Source organism: Perissodus microlepis, chromosome 22 (genome assembly GCF_051167445.1).
Source record: "Perissodus microlepis isolate ML-2025 ecotype Zambia chromosome 22, ASM5116744v1, whole genome shotgun sequence".
In the NCBI taxonomy this organism is placed as follows: Eukaryota; Metazoa; Chordata; class Actinopteri; order Cichliformes; family Cichlidae; genus Perissodus; species Perissodus microlepis.
The window spans coordinates 25985691-26002477 of NC_140481.1; the positions used below are offsets into that span (position 1 = coordinate 25985691).

The following is a 16787-nucleotide window of genomic DNA, read 5'->3' on the forward strand; positions in this document are numbered from 1 at the left end:
TCTATTAAAAACGATTTACTGGTGAATTATTTGACTTTGGATTTAATAGCGCGGTAAATATTGTCACTGAGAGTCGTTTTTTGTGCTCGTTTTTCTCTCCCAATCAATCAGTTCCTCAATGGGATTTTTTTTTTTTCGGGTCTCTTTTGCCCAGGTGACCACAGAGATCCAATACGGGTTTTCTCACAAACCACATGACAAAAACTGTCTACATAACAAGGCACAGCCGAAGCTCGCATGGTTTTAACACATCGGGCAGCTATGGTGACCATTTTACTTGAAATTCAGACCCAGTTTGTACATCGCTGAGCTGCTAAATGAGCGAAAAAGACAAATAAAACGGGTTCTTGTTTCTTTACAGCCAACCTTCCCATCAATTTCTGACAGTAGGAGGCGATGCTGAGTGTCAGCGGCAGGAGGCACGACGTCTTCCACAGCTGATCTACGCAACTGAGATCAGATTTTCTTTTACAGTCTATTTAATTCACAAATAAATGCACCTTTATCATACACAGAATCTCAGAAGCTGTCTATAAAATAAAGCACGAACATACTGAAGCTTGTAAGGCCTCACAAAGCACAGCACATTTATTTAAGAACATGTTTTACACATTAGTCCCCTGTTTGTTTGTTTTTTAAATACTTGGTAATTTTACCCCAGATATCCATAAATCCTTTGATTGAAACAATATTCATTGCCGTTTAATTTACTTGCATAAAGGCTTTAACAGTGTGTCCAAAAGTCCAAGTTAAGTCATAATTCGTAGTGTTTAATAAAACTGTCTGCCATTTATTACATGTCAGTTTTTAGAGCCAGCACAAAGGGAAAAATGAATTTTTGCAAGCATAGCTTTAACCCTTTAAAATCCACTATTAAAATGAACCACTTCTAGCTTGTGTTACAGGTTATATATGGGATAAAAGTGCATATGAAAAAAAAACCCTACATACACACTCATCGGCCACTTTATTAAGTACATCTAGTTAGTACTGGGTTGGACCCCCTTTTTCCTCCAGAACTGCCTTAAGTCTTCATGGCATAAAGTCAACAAGGTGCTGAAAACGTTCCTCAGAGATGCGGCTCCATATTGACATGATAGCTTCACAGTTTCTGCACATTTGTCAGCAGCACATTCATCCATCTCCCACATCCCAAAAGGTGGTGTACTGGAGTAAGATCTGGTGACTGTGGAGGTTATGTTATGTTATGCTGCTGGAAGCAGTCATCCTAAGATTGGTACACACTGGTTATAAAAGGCTGAACATAGTAAGATTGTGCATTTAAAAATGCTTAATTGGTGCCAAGAGGGCCAAAGCGTGCCCAGAAAATATCCACCACGCAATTACAGCATCACCAGCAATCTGAAGACATTTTCTCCCAGAGAAAAATACAGCTCACGGGATATTTTCGGTTTTCTAAAAACCCCAGAGATGGTTGTGTGGTAAAATCCAAATAGATCAGTAGTTTCTAGAATACTCAGACCAGGTTTGCACCATAAGGGCGTCCAAAGAAAAAGAGAAACATTTGTTGCCCATTCTGATGCTCAGTTTGAACTTCAGTAAGTTGTTTCACATTGCTTAACTGCACTGAGTTTTCATCATGCGATTGGCTGATAAGAAATTTGCATTAACAATCAGTCAAACAAGTGTCCCTAATAAAATGACCAGTTAGTATATGATCTCCATCAGCTTGTTCATCAGTTTATGAGATTTAGTAAAATGCTTCAGCCTCAGTGTCTTTGTAGTCACTCCAGCTGTCCAGCCATTCATTTTCCTAGTCAAATTTTGGTCTCAGGCAAGGCAGACTGACCTGGCTGATAGGAGAGAGGCGAGATGGAAGCGCCTATAGAGGAGCATGTCTGTGGCCGAGTGTGGGAGGAGACTGGAGCACACAGGGAGAACCTGTAAACTCCACAGAGAAACACTCCAGCCGACCAGGAGGTGAGTGCTAACATCTGCACCACTGCGTAGTCCTCTCATCCTGCCACTGAAATGTAAAGACACTGTATCATCTGTATCTGTAACACTGTATCTTGTATCTTCTCATACATATCATATGTATGATGTTTAATGATGTTTAGTGGGCTAAAATCAGAATAATTAAAGGTCTACAAAAGAAAACCAGTCTGCCAGAGCACACTTTTGGTACTGTTTTTGTTTTATGACTCGGAATCTCTTAGTTAAGGCTGTCCAAAGAAATAAATTTCTGGCCATTTAGGTATTTAAACCAAAGGCTAAGTAGGAAATTTGTGTAAGAGCTTAAGAAAAGATGTTGCGTAAATGCATCCTTACAGGATGTGAAGACTCCAGCTCTGTGGGGTTCTTCTGGGGTTAAAACTTTTGCAGAGCTTTTACAAAACGACTACAATTCAAGTCTCAGCCAACAGATCTGCTTAAAATTATCCCTTATAGGCATCACATGGCTTTGTGCGTGGCTTTGTGCAGAGGGTGACTCATTTATTCAGACTGTACACCCATTACAGTGAGACAGAGAGAGAGAGACAGAGGGAGGGAGGAACAGCCACCTAACAAGTGCCAAACTTGAGGCCAACCTCTCCTCCCATCTCATTCTTTCCTACATGGGCACTCTGATGGGTTTGCAGACAGCTCAGTTTGCAGACTGAAGAGGGAACCAAGACGAACACTGGGATCACGTAAGGAAATCGTCAAACTACTCTGCAAAGATCTCCAGAGATTTCTCATCCTCTAACAAACTTTAAAAAGGTAAATCGAATTTTATAAGTTAGTATCTTTTGGGCAAGGACATCACTTTAATTTTTGGGTGGAGTTGTTAACCCCACCCATGTCTTTTGATTAATTGTGCTTTGTCGTTTGTGTGCTTAATGTTAGGGGATTAAAAACAGCCGGATGTCTTTGGAAGTAATCAATATATTCCAGTGAATTAAGCTTTTTTTTGTCTTTTTAACTTTGAACTTTGAGCCAAAATGTTGCCTCATTTTTGTGTGTTTCAATGAATATTTCTTGGGCATATTTCTTTCATCTTATTTGTGACACATGTTCCACGTCGACTGTCGGATCAAACTGAAGGGTGTGCATTTGCACTTGAATAAAACCTGCTCAAATTGACTCTTTAGACTCAAATGAATATAATCATATCTGTTTTGACAGCAAAATAAGAAAGTTGCAATGGCGACACCGAAAAACACTCCACGAGGTGCAAACACACCACTTTCTCCCAACCGGATCACCCGTCTCCAGGAAAAGGAGGACCTCTGCAACCTCAACGATCGACTGGCCGTCTACATCGACAAGGTCCGCTCTCTGGAGGCTGAGAACGCCGGGCTGCGTCTGCGCATCACCGAGTCGGAGACAGAGGTCAGCCGGGAGCTGACGGGTCTGAAGGCCGCCTATGAGACGGAGCTGGCAGATGCCCGCCAGACACTGGACTCGGTGGCCAAAGAGCGAGCACGGCTGCAGCTGGAGCTGGGCAAGCTGCGAGAGGACCACAAGGAGCTGAAAGCCAGGTATAATGTTTACTGTGTTTGCACGTGTCTGCAGGAGCTGCTGAGGAAAAAGATTGATTACTTTGGGTTTGTGCCCTCTCATCTTGGGTCCCCAAATTCCTTAAACTCACCCCTGTGTGTTTGATCGATGTGGGTGGGTTTTTTTTGTTGTTTTTTTATAGCTATAGTGGGAGTAAGTAACTTTAAAAGACAAAATAGTAACAAGATGAAATCATGAGCTGCAGAATTCACCCTTACTCATTCCTTACACTCAGGGGCTGTCACGGCACGATTTAATGTGGTTTGACCTTTAGCTTCCAGTATCTAATTTCAGCAAGTCTTAGGAGTTTCTTGTCACTCTGCTGACTTCATAACTCATTTCTGTTTGTGTTATATTTACATTAGCAGTTACTATTATCCCATAATTATCACCTGTCTCACAGTGTCTGCTGTTCAGCTAAAGTTACACGGTACAGCTTTGAAGTCAGGATTGCCAAACTCTTCTCAGAAAGAACTCTGCTGCAGAGTGTCTGGTGATCATGAGATGTCTCGCTGCTGCGAGGCATCTAAAATCCCCCTTTTCAAACAAACCCTTTCAATTGAAGGCATCCATTTGTCCCTTAATACAAATGTGAAAGGGTTTGGACTTCAGTGTTGATACATATTAAGCAGCAGTTACTCATAACCTTTTAATAACTGATGTTTTAACTTGGTGATGCACTGAGAGTTGTGTTACCCTGCCGCTGGGACCACTCCCTATAGCTGTAGCATATTCTCCTCATTGCTCACTGGGCAAGAGCTGGAGCGGGACTCCAGCTCTTTCCCATGCTTCCACATCCAGAGGCTGATGACTAACTCTTTCCCCAGCTTCTCCTCCTTCACCAAAGTCATCATTATACACAATACGTGGCAGTGTTTAAAGAGCTCCACTCTTGCCTGGATTATTTTTCCGTAAATAATAAAACGACGGCCACAGTGTGTTTGGCAAAGCCATACCGTTGCCATGGCAATATCTCAGCTAAACACCAACGGCTGTGGCTTGTGGCTACCAGATCCACGGGACTCGATGAAAATCACTGTGGTCTATGACTCATATGCACCGAGGTCTTTCCCCTGCTTCTGCTTCTTGTAGACATCCTCATTCAAAAATAGCTCATATTTGTTTGATTAGAGTGTGTAAAGGAAACTATAGTAATTCAGTTTTAGGTCTTAGGTCACTAAAACAAATGCAGTAAGATGCTTAAACTCTTAAACTATGGATTCTCAAAGCTTGAATGAATTGAGTGTCATTTGAGTAAAACAAGAGAAAATGTACACATTGAAAGTGGCATTTGTATAGTAGTTTAAGGTTTTGTTCAAGTATTGTTGCTATGGTGACTAATAGAGATAAACATGAATGAGAAATCCTCCCTTGATCTCACTCAAAGCTGTCATAGAAAATGTAAAGTAGTGCGTTCTTTCATTCATGCTTGCACTAAAAATGAACAAAGGCTTCACTTTGAGAACTTAAAGTGGAACTTAGTCCTCCATTTTTGTTTTCATAGGAACACTAAAAAAGAGTCAGAACTGGGGGGAGCCTTGCAGAGGCTCAAAGACCTGGAGGCTCTGCTTAATTCGAAGGATGCTTCCTTGACTACGGCTCTGGGAGAAAAGCGTAACCTCGAGGTGGAAAACAGGGACCTGAAGGCGCAGGTTGCCAAGGTAAAGTCAAACCCACGCTCAATTTAAAACTCAATAGAAACACATCTGGGCTCAATCTTTCTGCAGTCAGTCTACAAGCTGAGAACCTCTCTGTTTGTCCTTCATAATCCTCCTCTCTTTCTTCCAAGTTTTGTTAGTAAATGTCAGCTAATTCAGATTTCAGCAGGGGTTGAAGGACAGCCTCTCTGCATGTTTTCCTGCCCGCATACTCCACTGACTGCTTATTTTCCACTCCGCAGCATTACTTTGTACTCATACTCAGCCCATTTTGTGCTTTTTTTTTTAGTTGGATACCAGCTTGGCCGATGCCAAGAAGCAGCTGCAGGATGAGATGCTGAGGAGGGTGGATGGAGAGAATCGCATCCAGACTCTGAAAGAGGAGCTGGAATTTCAGAAGAACCTCCACTCTGAGGTCTGAGCGCTTTTTGCATATGTTCTTATCATTAGTTAATCATTTTAAAAAGTACCCATGCTGGACTTTACTAATAATCATTGCTGGTAAATTTTCAATAGGAGCTGCGGGAGATAAAGAGGCGTCATGAGTCCCGCATGGTTGAACTGGATAATGGCCACCAGCAGGAGTTTGAATGCAAACTGGCCGAGGCACTGGCGGATATGCGCAACCAGCATGAGCTGCAGATTAAAATGTACAAGGATGAGATTGAGAAGACCTACAACACCAAGGTAGACCATCAAGTACTGTTACTAAAGATTTACTTTGCAGCATTTATATCTTCTGTTTTGGTCCTCAGTGGTGAAAGAAAGCTGCACTGAATAATTGCGCAGCAGAAATATCCAGTTAAAACATCGTGACATGGTTGTGTAGTTCCGAGTTGTTGGGCTTTCGCAGTTTAGTAGAATTTGGTTACAGTCCATGTTTTATCTCCCTCCATCAGCTGGAGAGTGCTCGTCAGTCAGCAGACAGGAGCAGCCACCTGGTTGGGGCAGCACACGAGGAGCTCCAGCAGATCCGAGTACGCCTGGAGTCCACGTCGACTCAGCTCAGCCAGCTACAGAAACAGGTTCTTACAAATAATCAGCACACACTTATCTGCAAGCATACATCAGTTAAAGAAAAGGGGGCTCTTTGTGATATTTTTCATATTTCAGAGCAGGGGTACAAAACATAAGACACAATCGGCCCTCCAAAGCTGTAGAAAATGTAAAGAAGTGCATACATTTTGAATTTTTAACTGCAGTTTCATAGGTTTTACAGATGTTCCTGGTAATAAAGATTGCCCACTTTCATGCTAAATCAAAGTAATTAAGCAACTAAATGACAAGAAAGTTTGTTTTTCAAATATTGAGTCCATAGTAAAAAGAACAACAAAAACTTTATATTTTATCATTACAGAACAGTCTGTGGAAAGAAGTAACATAAACTATTCTGTAGTTTTGCGTATTTATCATGTAATTTCACTGGTCCGGCCAATTCAATATCACTTAAGATCAAAGTGGGGTGTATGTGACTCACTATGCAAAATCAGTTTGGCATCCATGTTTTAAAGTAAAAACAGACCCCACAGAAATCAATTTTATTTTAAACAGAAGTTGTTTTTATAGATTCACGTGAATTAGGCTCTTTAAATTGATGCTGGCTATAAACAACATTTATTTGTTTAAAAGTTCAGTTTTTTCATGGTTTCTCTAGATTTTCTTTGTTTTTTGAGCTCAATTATTAACTCACTCCTTGATTGCTCCAGACTTGCTTGTTTGATCCTATTAGGCAGTAACTTTGTGACTCTTTGGTTTGATCCAGCTGGCAGCTCGTGAGGCAAAGATCAGGGACCTCGAGGATGCTCTGTCACGGGAGCGGGACAGCACGCGACGCCTTCTAGGTGAGAAGGATCGAGAGATGGCAGAGATGAGGCACCAGATGCAGCAGCAGCTCGATGAGTATCAGGAACTCCTCGATGTTAAGCTGGCCCTGGACATGGAGATATGCGCCTACAGGAAGCTGCTGGAGGGAGAAGAGCAAAGGTATGTGTAACGACGGTCATCGTTTCCTCTGTGTGGTTCATAAACTTTTTCATTTATCTCATCATCGTCATCAACATGTTTCTCTCTGCAGACTGCGTCTTTCGCCCAGCCCTCCTCCTACCAGGGCGGCGGGAAGTCGATCCTCTACTTCTGGAGCTCTCTCTCGATCTATCCACCACAGCGCTCAGAACTCCCCTGCTAAGAGACGTCGCCCTAACGACACCGACAGCGAGGCCTCCAGCTTCGCCGGTGGAGCCGTTTCCCGCACTCGCATCACCCAGCAGGCCTCGGCCAGTGGACGTGTCACTGTGGACGAGGTGGATCTGGATGGGAAATATGTCAGACTCAGCAACAAAGCTGATGAGGTGAGATGGAGAAGTTGGAGGCGAACTGACTACATTACTATTTGTAATGTAGTGACTTTGAACTCTGACGTTTTTACCCAACTACCCTCTTGCTCTTGTAGGATCAGAATCTGGGGAACTGGCAGGTGAAGCGGCAGGTGGGATCTGGCACTCCCATCGCCTTCAAGTTCCCAGCTAAATTCACCTTGAAGGCTGGTCAGAGGGTGACGGTTAGTAGCGTCTTTATTCAGCGATCAGAATCACCAATCAACACCTGATTAGCACAGATGATTTACTCTGTACTGTCCATGTGGTCAGATCTGGGCCTCTAATTCTGGTGGAACTCATAATCCTCCATCTGACCTGGTGTGGAAGAATCAGCCCTCCTGGGGCACCGGAGACCTCTTCCAGACTACTTTGATCAGCACTAATGGAGAGGTATTTTGAATTAAATCAGCTTATTAGGCTTGATAGACATTTCATTCAGACCTAAAGTGTCAAGACATCAAAACTCATGGCCAGTATATTTAAAATATACTGAAACTGAATGAATAAATAAGAACTACAACACTTTTCTTTCAGGAAATGGCAATGAGGAAGGTCACCCGCACTCAGTTTGAAGAAGAAGATGATGACATGGTGAGAGAAATTATAGTTTTCCTAGCATGTGCATAATGAGATCATGTGCAGGACCAGAATCCAATTAGCAGCATCCACTGGTTTTGCATTGAATTAAAATAAGAATCACATTACTTCAGATATTAACATTTCAAATGGATCCGTATAACTGTGTGGGGTGGTAACATTGAAACTGAGCATTACGTGTTACATGATAAGGTGATGGTTGGTAAGTAAAATAAAGATATTTAAAAGGATGTATGTGTTTTTAGTTAGGTGAAGCAAGGACACATGTGCGTGTGCAAATGAAGAAATACAGCAAAATCTCACACAGTTGCAGCTCCCAATGGATATTTTACATTCTTACTAGAAAAATGATTATCTGTAGTGTCAAAAGAATAGTTGCAAACACATATATTTCATCAACTGTTTACGCAACTCAATGTTAACTGTTAAAAAAAAAAAAAAAAACAGTTCACTTATTGTTTTTAGGCTCTTGTTCACTGTATCGGGGCTACAAAAATACAGGAGACAAAGGCAGGTTTAATAACAAAAGCTATTACAAAACCAGTCCTCCCATAGATACAGACTATTTACACACACAGGACTGAGTAGATGCTCGTTAAACAAATAAGGGTGGGGCAGGCAGTCACAAAGGAGGGTCAGAGGTGGGGAGGGAAAAGACAAAGACAGGAAGTCAATCCCAAGAGACACAAAGAAAATCACATACCAAAATAAGACAAGAAATGGAAACAAGAAAGACAAAACAGAGACCAAAACATTAGGAAAATATCAGTGAGAAGGAATGAAAATTAAATAAGCACAGACACCACGACACATACTTGACCTTTATTACCACTGCAGGTTTTTTTTAACACACACTAATTAAAAGCTGTGTCTGTGCCTCAGCAGGTGGCTCACAGCACCTGTGGGGACGGCGAGTACAACCTGCGGAGCCGGACGGTCGTGTGCGGCTCATGCGGACTTCCTTCAGATAAATCCAGCAACTGCTCCGTGTCCTCTGCTTCCCGCTCCTTCCGCAGCGGAGGCATCTCCGAGGGTTTACTGCCCCACTCCTACGTGTTTAGCACGAGCACACCTCGCAAGGTGAGTACCACAGCTCATACAGGTGATATATGACTTCCCTTTCATGGAAAGATTACCTCTTTTTTGTCTATTAATATGCATGTGTGATAATTCAATTTTGTCAAAATTTCTTCCTAGACTGGAGGCAGAATGGAGAGCTGTCCAATCATGTGAAGCCCTGGGGCCACTACACTACATTTTCTATAGCTTCTTAGGTATCAGTTGTTGAGTTATCTGGTATAGTTTTTAGTTCAGTTTATGTACTTTCAATTTAATTTCAAGTTATTGAATGCCAGAAAATTTTATACTGCTTTTTATAATGTACATATGCATGAATAAGAATAATTTTCCAGAGCCTAAAGGTTAATTTGGGTTAGCTTTGTTTGTTTTTTTATATTAGGGACATTTAAGGTTGGAAAATGTAAACCAGTTACTTTAACATTCATTGGTTTTAAAAACTTAATTCAAACTAATTTCATTATACTCTATAGACACTCTGACACAGCGGGGTTGTGATCAGTTTACAATTTTACCAAAATTGAAAACTTTATTTTGAAAACTTTTTTTTTCTCATTAAATCTTCTTACACGGTGAAGGTAAAATGAACCCAACCTTGCTACAGATCTACAGAATATTGTCGGGGTTTTTTATTAAAATGAATAAACGTGTTTTCAGAAACCTTCCTTTTTTCTGTGTCTTTCTATTTACTCAGTTTCTTACAATATTTACTGCCTCACCATAGAATCTAATAGGACACAGTCAGGTGTTGCGATATAGTTCACCTGTTTGAACAGGCGACTGGTATGCCAAAGGCTAGTATCCTCTCCCTGCTTTGTTCTGAGGCCTAGAGCTTTATTGATTTAATAAAAATCAATTAAAAAAAAAAAAAATTCTAGTTTCATTCAAATGAAGAAAAATATGACATTTATATTCAGGTTCACAATGATAACAATAATATAAAAGAACAGATTATAACTGTTCAGTATTCATACTCGTCCATGGTATTATAAAACTATAAGGTGCATTTATTTCACCACCTCTTGAACTTTACTTGAGTATTTCATTTATGTTTTTTGTACCTTTGCTCCACTATTTAGAAGGAATTCCTGCCTCTTGAAATTACAAAAAATAAATAAAGATTTTCAAAATCAAATCGTTCATATATATATATAATGAACATTCCAAATCATAAATGAAGTTTCTGCTCATAGACCTTCTGTTTTTATAAAGAATTATTTACTGGAATAACTTTAATGGAAATGTTTTTGAACATTTGTGCTTTACTAGTTATATTTAAATTAAAGATATAAAAAAGAATGTATAAAATAGGCTTATATCGCGTGTCACATGGGCCTGATTCTATATAGCTGGCATATAGTGGAGGGATTCTACTTCTATTAATAACTCCATTATGCTGCCTTTTCATTTATATATAAGTAAAGGTTAAGCATATTTTCTCATTTTAATTAGAAAAGTGTGTCTTTTACTGCAGTCTCTCCGCCTTAGAACAGGCTTTTATTTTGGAATCCTGGTTTTCAGGTCGCTTTCGAACCCGGAAGTAGCCTACAAGGTCAGGGTGCAAGTGTTGCTGTTGCACAGCGTCAAAGCTCCAAAACTAAGAGCTTTGTGGTTTAAAAGGACAAAACTGCATGTGAAGCTGTCTGCAAGAAAAGGGGTGTTAAAATTTGGTGAGTGTCGCTAATGTTTTGACACGAAGTGGAGCAAATGCTAAACGTTAGCTAGCAAGTCAGAGCTAAATAACGGTGAAGTGGACATGAGAGTGCTCCTACTGTAGCCCTGCGATATTAATGTGTACACAGTAATATCCACATAACCGTGTAATGCAGATAAAATAAAATAAAAAAAATACAAATGCTAATAAACATTTACAAATATTAGTCACGTTGATCTGAACATAAATCGAACTGGATGTTAGCAAGTGAAATCTGTTTCACTTCAGTGTTGTTCAGACACTTTTTATTTCTGTGCAGTCATGTGGATTAATAAGTACACCCTGACTGCTTTCATTGTAATTAAGAGGGTATGTAGCAGTAAGGTGCTGCTAATCAAATGCACGATTAATTGATCATCAGCACCTGTGAGCACCTCTGTAAAAGCAGAGGTTTAGGCACTTTTGCTGGTCTGCAACATTCAGGTGTGTCAACACAGTACCACAAACTTCCCAGCAAATTCACCAAAAGATCGAACTGTGCAATGTTGATACTCTACAGGCTTCACTTAAATGTTAAAGCTCATGACAGTACAGTTAGAGAAAGACTAAACAAGTCTGGCTCGTTTGGAAGGAGTGTTTTGGAGACACAGGATGTGGTCACCTTACAGTCAGCAGGTTGACTGTCTGCACCAGTTCATATTTGATTCAACTGTTCTTTAATCTGTCTGACAGCTAAAGTCTGACCCAAATTCAGTCATGCAACAGGACAGTGATGTCTAGCACAGCAGCAAATTGGTGAAAAAGAAAAGAATCAAGGTGTTACAATGGCCAGGTGAAAGCTCTCAGCTCTCATGATTAAAATGCAGCAGGCTCTTAAGAAAGCTGTGCATTAATAAATACCTGCAAACCTAAAGGAACCGAAGCAATGTTATAAAGAAGAGTAGGACAAAATTCCCCCTTAGTGATGTTAGAGGCTGATAAACTCATACAGGAAATGATTGCTGCTAAAGGTGGTGCTACAAGCTGCTGAATCATGGGCTGTAATTAGTTTTTCACAGGATTGCAGAGATTCCTGTGATAATGTTCCTTTCACATAATTTTAGCGATACAGATAATAGTTTTCTCTGTATTGATTGTTAGTGTATTTACGTAAAATAAGTGACTTGTAATCTATTTACATTTGTTTTTATTATTGTTATTGTTATTTTTTAAATGCTGCAGTGGTCTAATTCAAGATGATTTTCTCCTGTGGGAGGAAATAAAGCAGTCAGATCTTTAAATATTACTGCACTTAGATTATTTTTTTGTTTTGATGGTTACACAGAAAATACACTCAGTTTATCTTTACTGTATTAGTTTTGTAATAACACGGTATCATTTTTCATTTTTGTTGTGGAATTTTGTTTTTTAAATGCCTAGTATGGGTTTTTAATTTAGTTTTAATCAACCATGTTCTGGTGTTGCACAGACTGTGTGAGAGTGGGGTGTCTCACCTCTTTCTTTAACGCATACTAAGCAGCAACGCAGACGAAGGGAATGACTGATTAAAAATGCATTTTCTAAGTTTGCAGTCTGCAGGTGTGAGCAAATAAAAGCAAGGAAACAGCGAAAGGAGTGAAACCTGCGTCATCAGCAGACTGAACATTGCTCACTGTGGCCTTTTCTTAAATTTCCTCAGGAGCTTGTATCCATCTGGATGTTGAGCGTTCGAGCTCTATTTGGGATCGGCTTCCTGGTGACCTCACGAGCCGCGACAGCCCTCGCTCAGGCAGGGACATGCCCGTTGCCTGCTGCAGCTAACAGCCACAGAAAGGACTGTTTCAGCAGCAGACCAGCGTCCACCATGGCCCAGGCCATCAAATATCTCGGGTGAAGGTTTTAACCTTTTCACACATAAGAGTAAAACCAGACTTCATGAGTCTAGACTGACCTGTAAATACTTCACAGGCAGGAGGAGGCCCAGCACATCGACGAGGAGCTCTTCAGTGAGTACGGCTTCAGTGTGGATCAGCTGATGGAGCTGGCTGGACTCAGCTGTGCCACAGCCGTCACACGGGTGAGCGTCACCGTGGGCTCTTATTTTTGAAATGCAAATCTAACGGGAGGAATATTAGTCACTGGACTGGCAACAAACTCTTTTACAATGTAAAATAATTGTTTCAGGAACTAATATGAGACCTCTACCTATTCCAGCTGCTCAAAAATGAATTTGGTGTCTTTAGGGTTTGAAAAAAGAAAGGAGGATCGAAAGTGGGGTGTAGAAATATTTTCACTTTTTTCTTCTATTCTATGGATGCGGTGGTTGAGCCACTTAATCCAGTTGCAAAAATAAAAGTTTAAACATTGATTTAAATAGACAGCTACCAACCACTTACGCAAAAATCGTGTGATGAATTTCCCCAAAAACTCTGATCTAATCTTACTCATTAGCCTTTATTTTTCTGTAATCAGACTAAAGTAACATTACACTTGATGACGTTATAGTAATGTTGAAACATTCGTCTTTTTGCACAATCAAAGTCTGAAATGTTTTCATCTGCACTTTTAAGTTTGCTGTTGTGGAATTGAGATGCACTTGATACAGCTGCATTTTGCTCGAAGGTGCAGGAAGAAGCTTTACTTGGTTTGCGTAACTAACACAGAATGGGCCCTTAACCTCCTAAGACCCGATCTCTTCCATGACATGCATTTTTAATTTATCTTTGATATTTGAGCTGATTGGGACCCGATGAATGTAAAAACAAAGAATTGCGATTTTTTTTTTTTTTTTTTTACCTGATTTTTGTTTCTGAGAAAAATTAGAGCCACATATGAGGATATTCGTCTAAAATTTCGATAGAACAGTGGCAGTATAATGTCCTCGTAAGTGGATATCAGGCCCTTGTAGAGCAAAATTTAGGATTTTGGTCTAAACAACCCAAAATGTGATGTCCACATATGTGGACACCAGGTCCTAGGAGGTTAAATATATCAAAGTTTATTTTGCTTTCTTTTTTTTCCTTCAGGCATATCCACTTACTTCTCTGGTGAAAGCCAGACCTTCTCTGCTAGTGATTTGTGGACCAGGTAACAACGGGGGTGATGGCCTGGTCTGTGCCCGGCATCTGAAACTCTTTGTGAGTGTCTCTCAATTTCACAGAAGAGGAAAATAAACCATTTATTTTCACATCCTGTTCAGCCTTAAAATCCCAAATTCCTTTTTCCTTCGTTAGTACTTTGTGCGTCTGATTTCAGGGTTACGAGCCGACCATCCTGTACCCAAAGAGGCCAAACAAGCCGCTGTTCCAAGGCCTAACCACACAGTGCCAGAAAATGGAGATCCCCTTCCTGACTGAGATGCCTGAGGTTTGGTGTTAATAAAATCTGCACCTGCAGCTTTATCCACAGTAAACACACAGACACACTGCTTATTGTTTTCTGACTGTGCATTTTGTATGAAGCTGTACAAATCCTCTGTTACACATGAACAGAGCTAATGTAATTAGGCTCCAGTTTAAATTAGCTGTCTAAATGATACTGAGGGGATAATAGCTCTGTTTTTATTACAGCAAACTAGATAGTGAATAATTTCATTGGTAGCTAAGAGGAGCTTTAGTTGATGGATTTACTCACTGAAATAAATGTGCTTTCAAGCTATTGATTAATTCCTTTGAAACTAACTTATCTGGGTAAAACTGTCTCCTCAGGCCAAAGCGATTGATGAAGCATACAACCTGGTGATAGACGCCATCTTTGGCTTCAGCTTCAAGGGAGCTGTGCGAGAGCCCTTTGGCTCCATCTTGGACACACTGAAAAAGTCCACAGTGCCCATAGCCAGCATCGACATCCCCTCAGGTCAGTCCTCACTAGTCCTTGGGTGACATTACTTTGTGAAGTAACTGGTTACAATACAAAATTACTGCCATTAAAAAAATAATCAACAAGGCATGCACCAGTATAGTGGGGCAGGGGTTAGCACATCACCATGAAGATGTGAATGTGAAGTGCTGTTTTTCTTTGTTAGCCATGCTGACAGACAGACTGCTAACCCTTCAACGATATAACCCGCCTCCCAGCTCATGGCAGCTGGGGAAAGCTCCATGTCGCCACAACCTTGAATTGAAATGGCTAAACCTAATTTATAGCCAGCTTTTAGCTGAAAAACGTGTGGTTTTGCAGTCCTCCTCGCTGCAGTACGGCTTGCCAGCAATGTTGTGGAGTTCTGCTTATTGTCAGTGAGGATTTATTAAACTGCAGTGCATCTGTCAACAGTCTGGAATGATTATAATCAATAACTGCATGAAGCCTGGTGCATGTCCGCGCTCCCAAACAGAGGATATTGATTTGGGTCTAACAACTGTCGCTAACAGACATACTGCAGATTATCTCAGGAAACAGAAATTTCAGCTGGTTAGTGACATCCTTTTTTTGGTCTGTTTTCATGTTAAAGGTTGGGATGTGGAGCAGGGTAGCACAGATGGACTCCAGCCTGACATGCTCATCTCTCTCACTGCACCAAAGAAATCCGCCTCCCTGTTTAAAGGACGATATCACTTCTTGGGAGGCAGATTTGTGCCACCTGGCTTGGAGAAGAAATATCAACTCAACCTGCCCCAGTACCCCGGCACAGACTGTGTTTTGCAACTCTAAGAGATGTGGGCCATCACTGAAGGGAAATAAGCTGTCACTGGCGTTATAAAGCAATCAGCTTAGCTCAGCATAAAGGCTGTAAACTGGGTGAAACAGCCAGCAGCGTGACATCCGTTCACTCATTAACACGTCTTGTTTGTTGATTTTAAGAGAGCTTATGTGACATAATCGTATGCTGTCATCACACCTGCAGCACAATGGCAGCGTCAGCTAAAGTAAATATGAAAATAAAAAAATTCTTTCTCTGACAAACTTTTTAAAGTTCATATATTCTGCTTTTCCCAATTTTTTTTTTTTTTTATACATATACGTACACGTATATACGTGATGGGAGAAGGGAGCGGGAGATCGACAGACGGAGTGGTGCAGCGGCTGCAGTGATGCGGACGCTGTACCGGTCTGTTGTGGTGAAGAGAGAGGTGAGTGTAAAAGCGAAGCTTTCAATTTACCGGTCGATCTACGTCCCTACCCTCACCTATGGTCACGAGCTGTGGGTAGTGACCGAAAGAACGAGATCGCGAATACAAGCGGTGGAAATGAGCTTCCTCCGAAGGGTGGCTGGCCTCTCCCTTAGAGATAGGGTGAGAAGTTCAGCCATCCGGGAGGGGCTCAGAGTAGAGCCGCTGCTCGTCCACATCGAAAGGAGCCAGCTGAGGTGGTTCGGACATCTGACAAGGATGCTCACTGGGCGCCTCCTGGGTGAGGTTTTCTGGGCATGTTCCACCAGGAGGAGGCCCGGGGCAGACCCAGGACACGCTGGAGAGATTATATCTCTTGGCTGGCCTGGAACGCCTTGGTGTTCCCCTGGATAAGCTAGAAGAGGTGGCTGGGGAGAGGGAGGTCTGGGCCTCTCTGCTTGGGCTGCTGCCCCCGCGACCCGGCCCCGGATAAGCGGAAGAAAATGGATGGATGGATGGATATACGTACACTAACCAGTCATTTCATTAGGTACAGCATGCTAATAATGGGTTAGGCCCTCTTTACCTTCAGAACTGCTTCAATTCTCTGTGGCATAGACTCAAAAAGGTGCTGGAAACATCCCTCAGAGATTTTGGTGCATTGACATGAAACAATCTGCCGTACTGCTCTTAGATCTGGTGACTGTGGAGGTAATTTGAGTTGACTGAATTCAGTATCATATCTAAGAAACAAGCTGGAGATTATTTAAACTGTGTGACGTGGAGTATCATCCCCCTGTAAGAAGACATCAGAAGATGGACACACTGTGGTCATAAAGGGATAGGCGTGGTCAGCAGAAATTAAGCAATGCTCAGTTGGTATTAAGGAGGCCAA

General features: G+C 41.3%; 3 protein-coding genes across 4 annotated transcripts in view; 2 read left to right on the forward strand and 1 right to left on the reverse strand.

Annotated features, from left to right (window-relative positions):
* LOC146363306 (free fatty acid receptor 3-like) overlaps nucleotides 1-16787 on the reverse strand; it is a 94218-nt gene that overhangs the window by 31286 nt on the left and 46145 nt on the right. The window lies entirely within an intron of this gene.
* On the forward strand, nucleotides 149-9874 carry LOC146363310 (lamin-A-like). Of its 2 annotated transcripts, XM_084920065.1 has the most exons (15): nucleotides 149-264; nucleotides 362-1941; nucleotides 2604-2724; nucleotides 3130-3485; nucleotides 5009-5165; nucleotides 5452-5577; nucleotides 5679-5849; nucleotides 6062-6187; nucleotides 6925-7145; nucleotides 7237-7510; nucleotides 7612-7719; nucleotides 7808-7927; nucleotides 8072-8128; nucleotides 9017-9214; nucleotides 9332-9874. In XM_084920065.1, exons 4-15 carry the CDS (start codon nucleotides 3148-3150, stop codon nucleotides 9365-9367), a joined length of 1932 nt encoding a protein of 643 aa, XP_084776191.1. In that variant the 5' UTR covers nucleotides 149-264; nucleotides 362-1941; nucleotides 2604-2724; nucleotides 3130-3147; the 3' UTR covers nucleotides 9368-9874. The 2 variants fall into 2 exon arrangements, with proteins under 2 accessions (XP_084776191.1, XP_084776192.1); XM_084920066.1 differs by having other exon boundaries at nucleotides 169-1941; nucleotides 9020-9214.
* naxe (NAD(P)HX epimerase) lies at nucleotides 10728-15748 on the forward strand. The gene is made up of 7 exons (XM_084919343.1): nucleotides 10728-10881; nucleotides 12544-12734; nucleotides 12813-12921; nucleotides 13871-13981; nucleotides 14100-14210; nucleotides 14552-14699; nucleotides 15295-15748. Exons 2-7 carry the CDS (start codon nucleotides 12562-12564, stop codon nucleotides 15492-15494), a joined length of 852 nt encoding a protein of 283 aa, XP_084775469.1. The 5' UTR covers nucleotides 10728-10881; nucleotides 12544-12561; the 3' UTR covers nucleotides 15495-15748.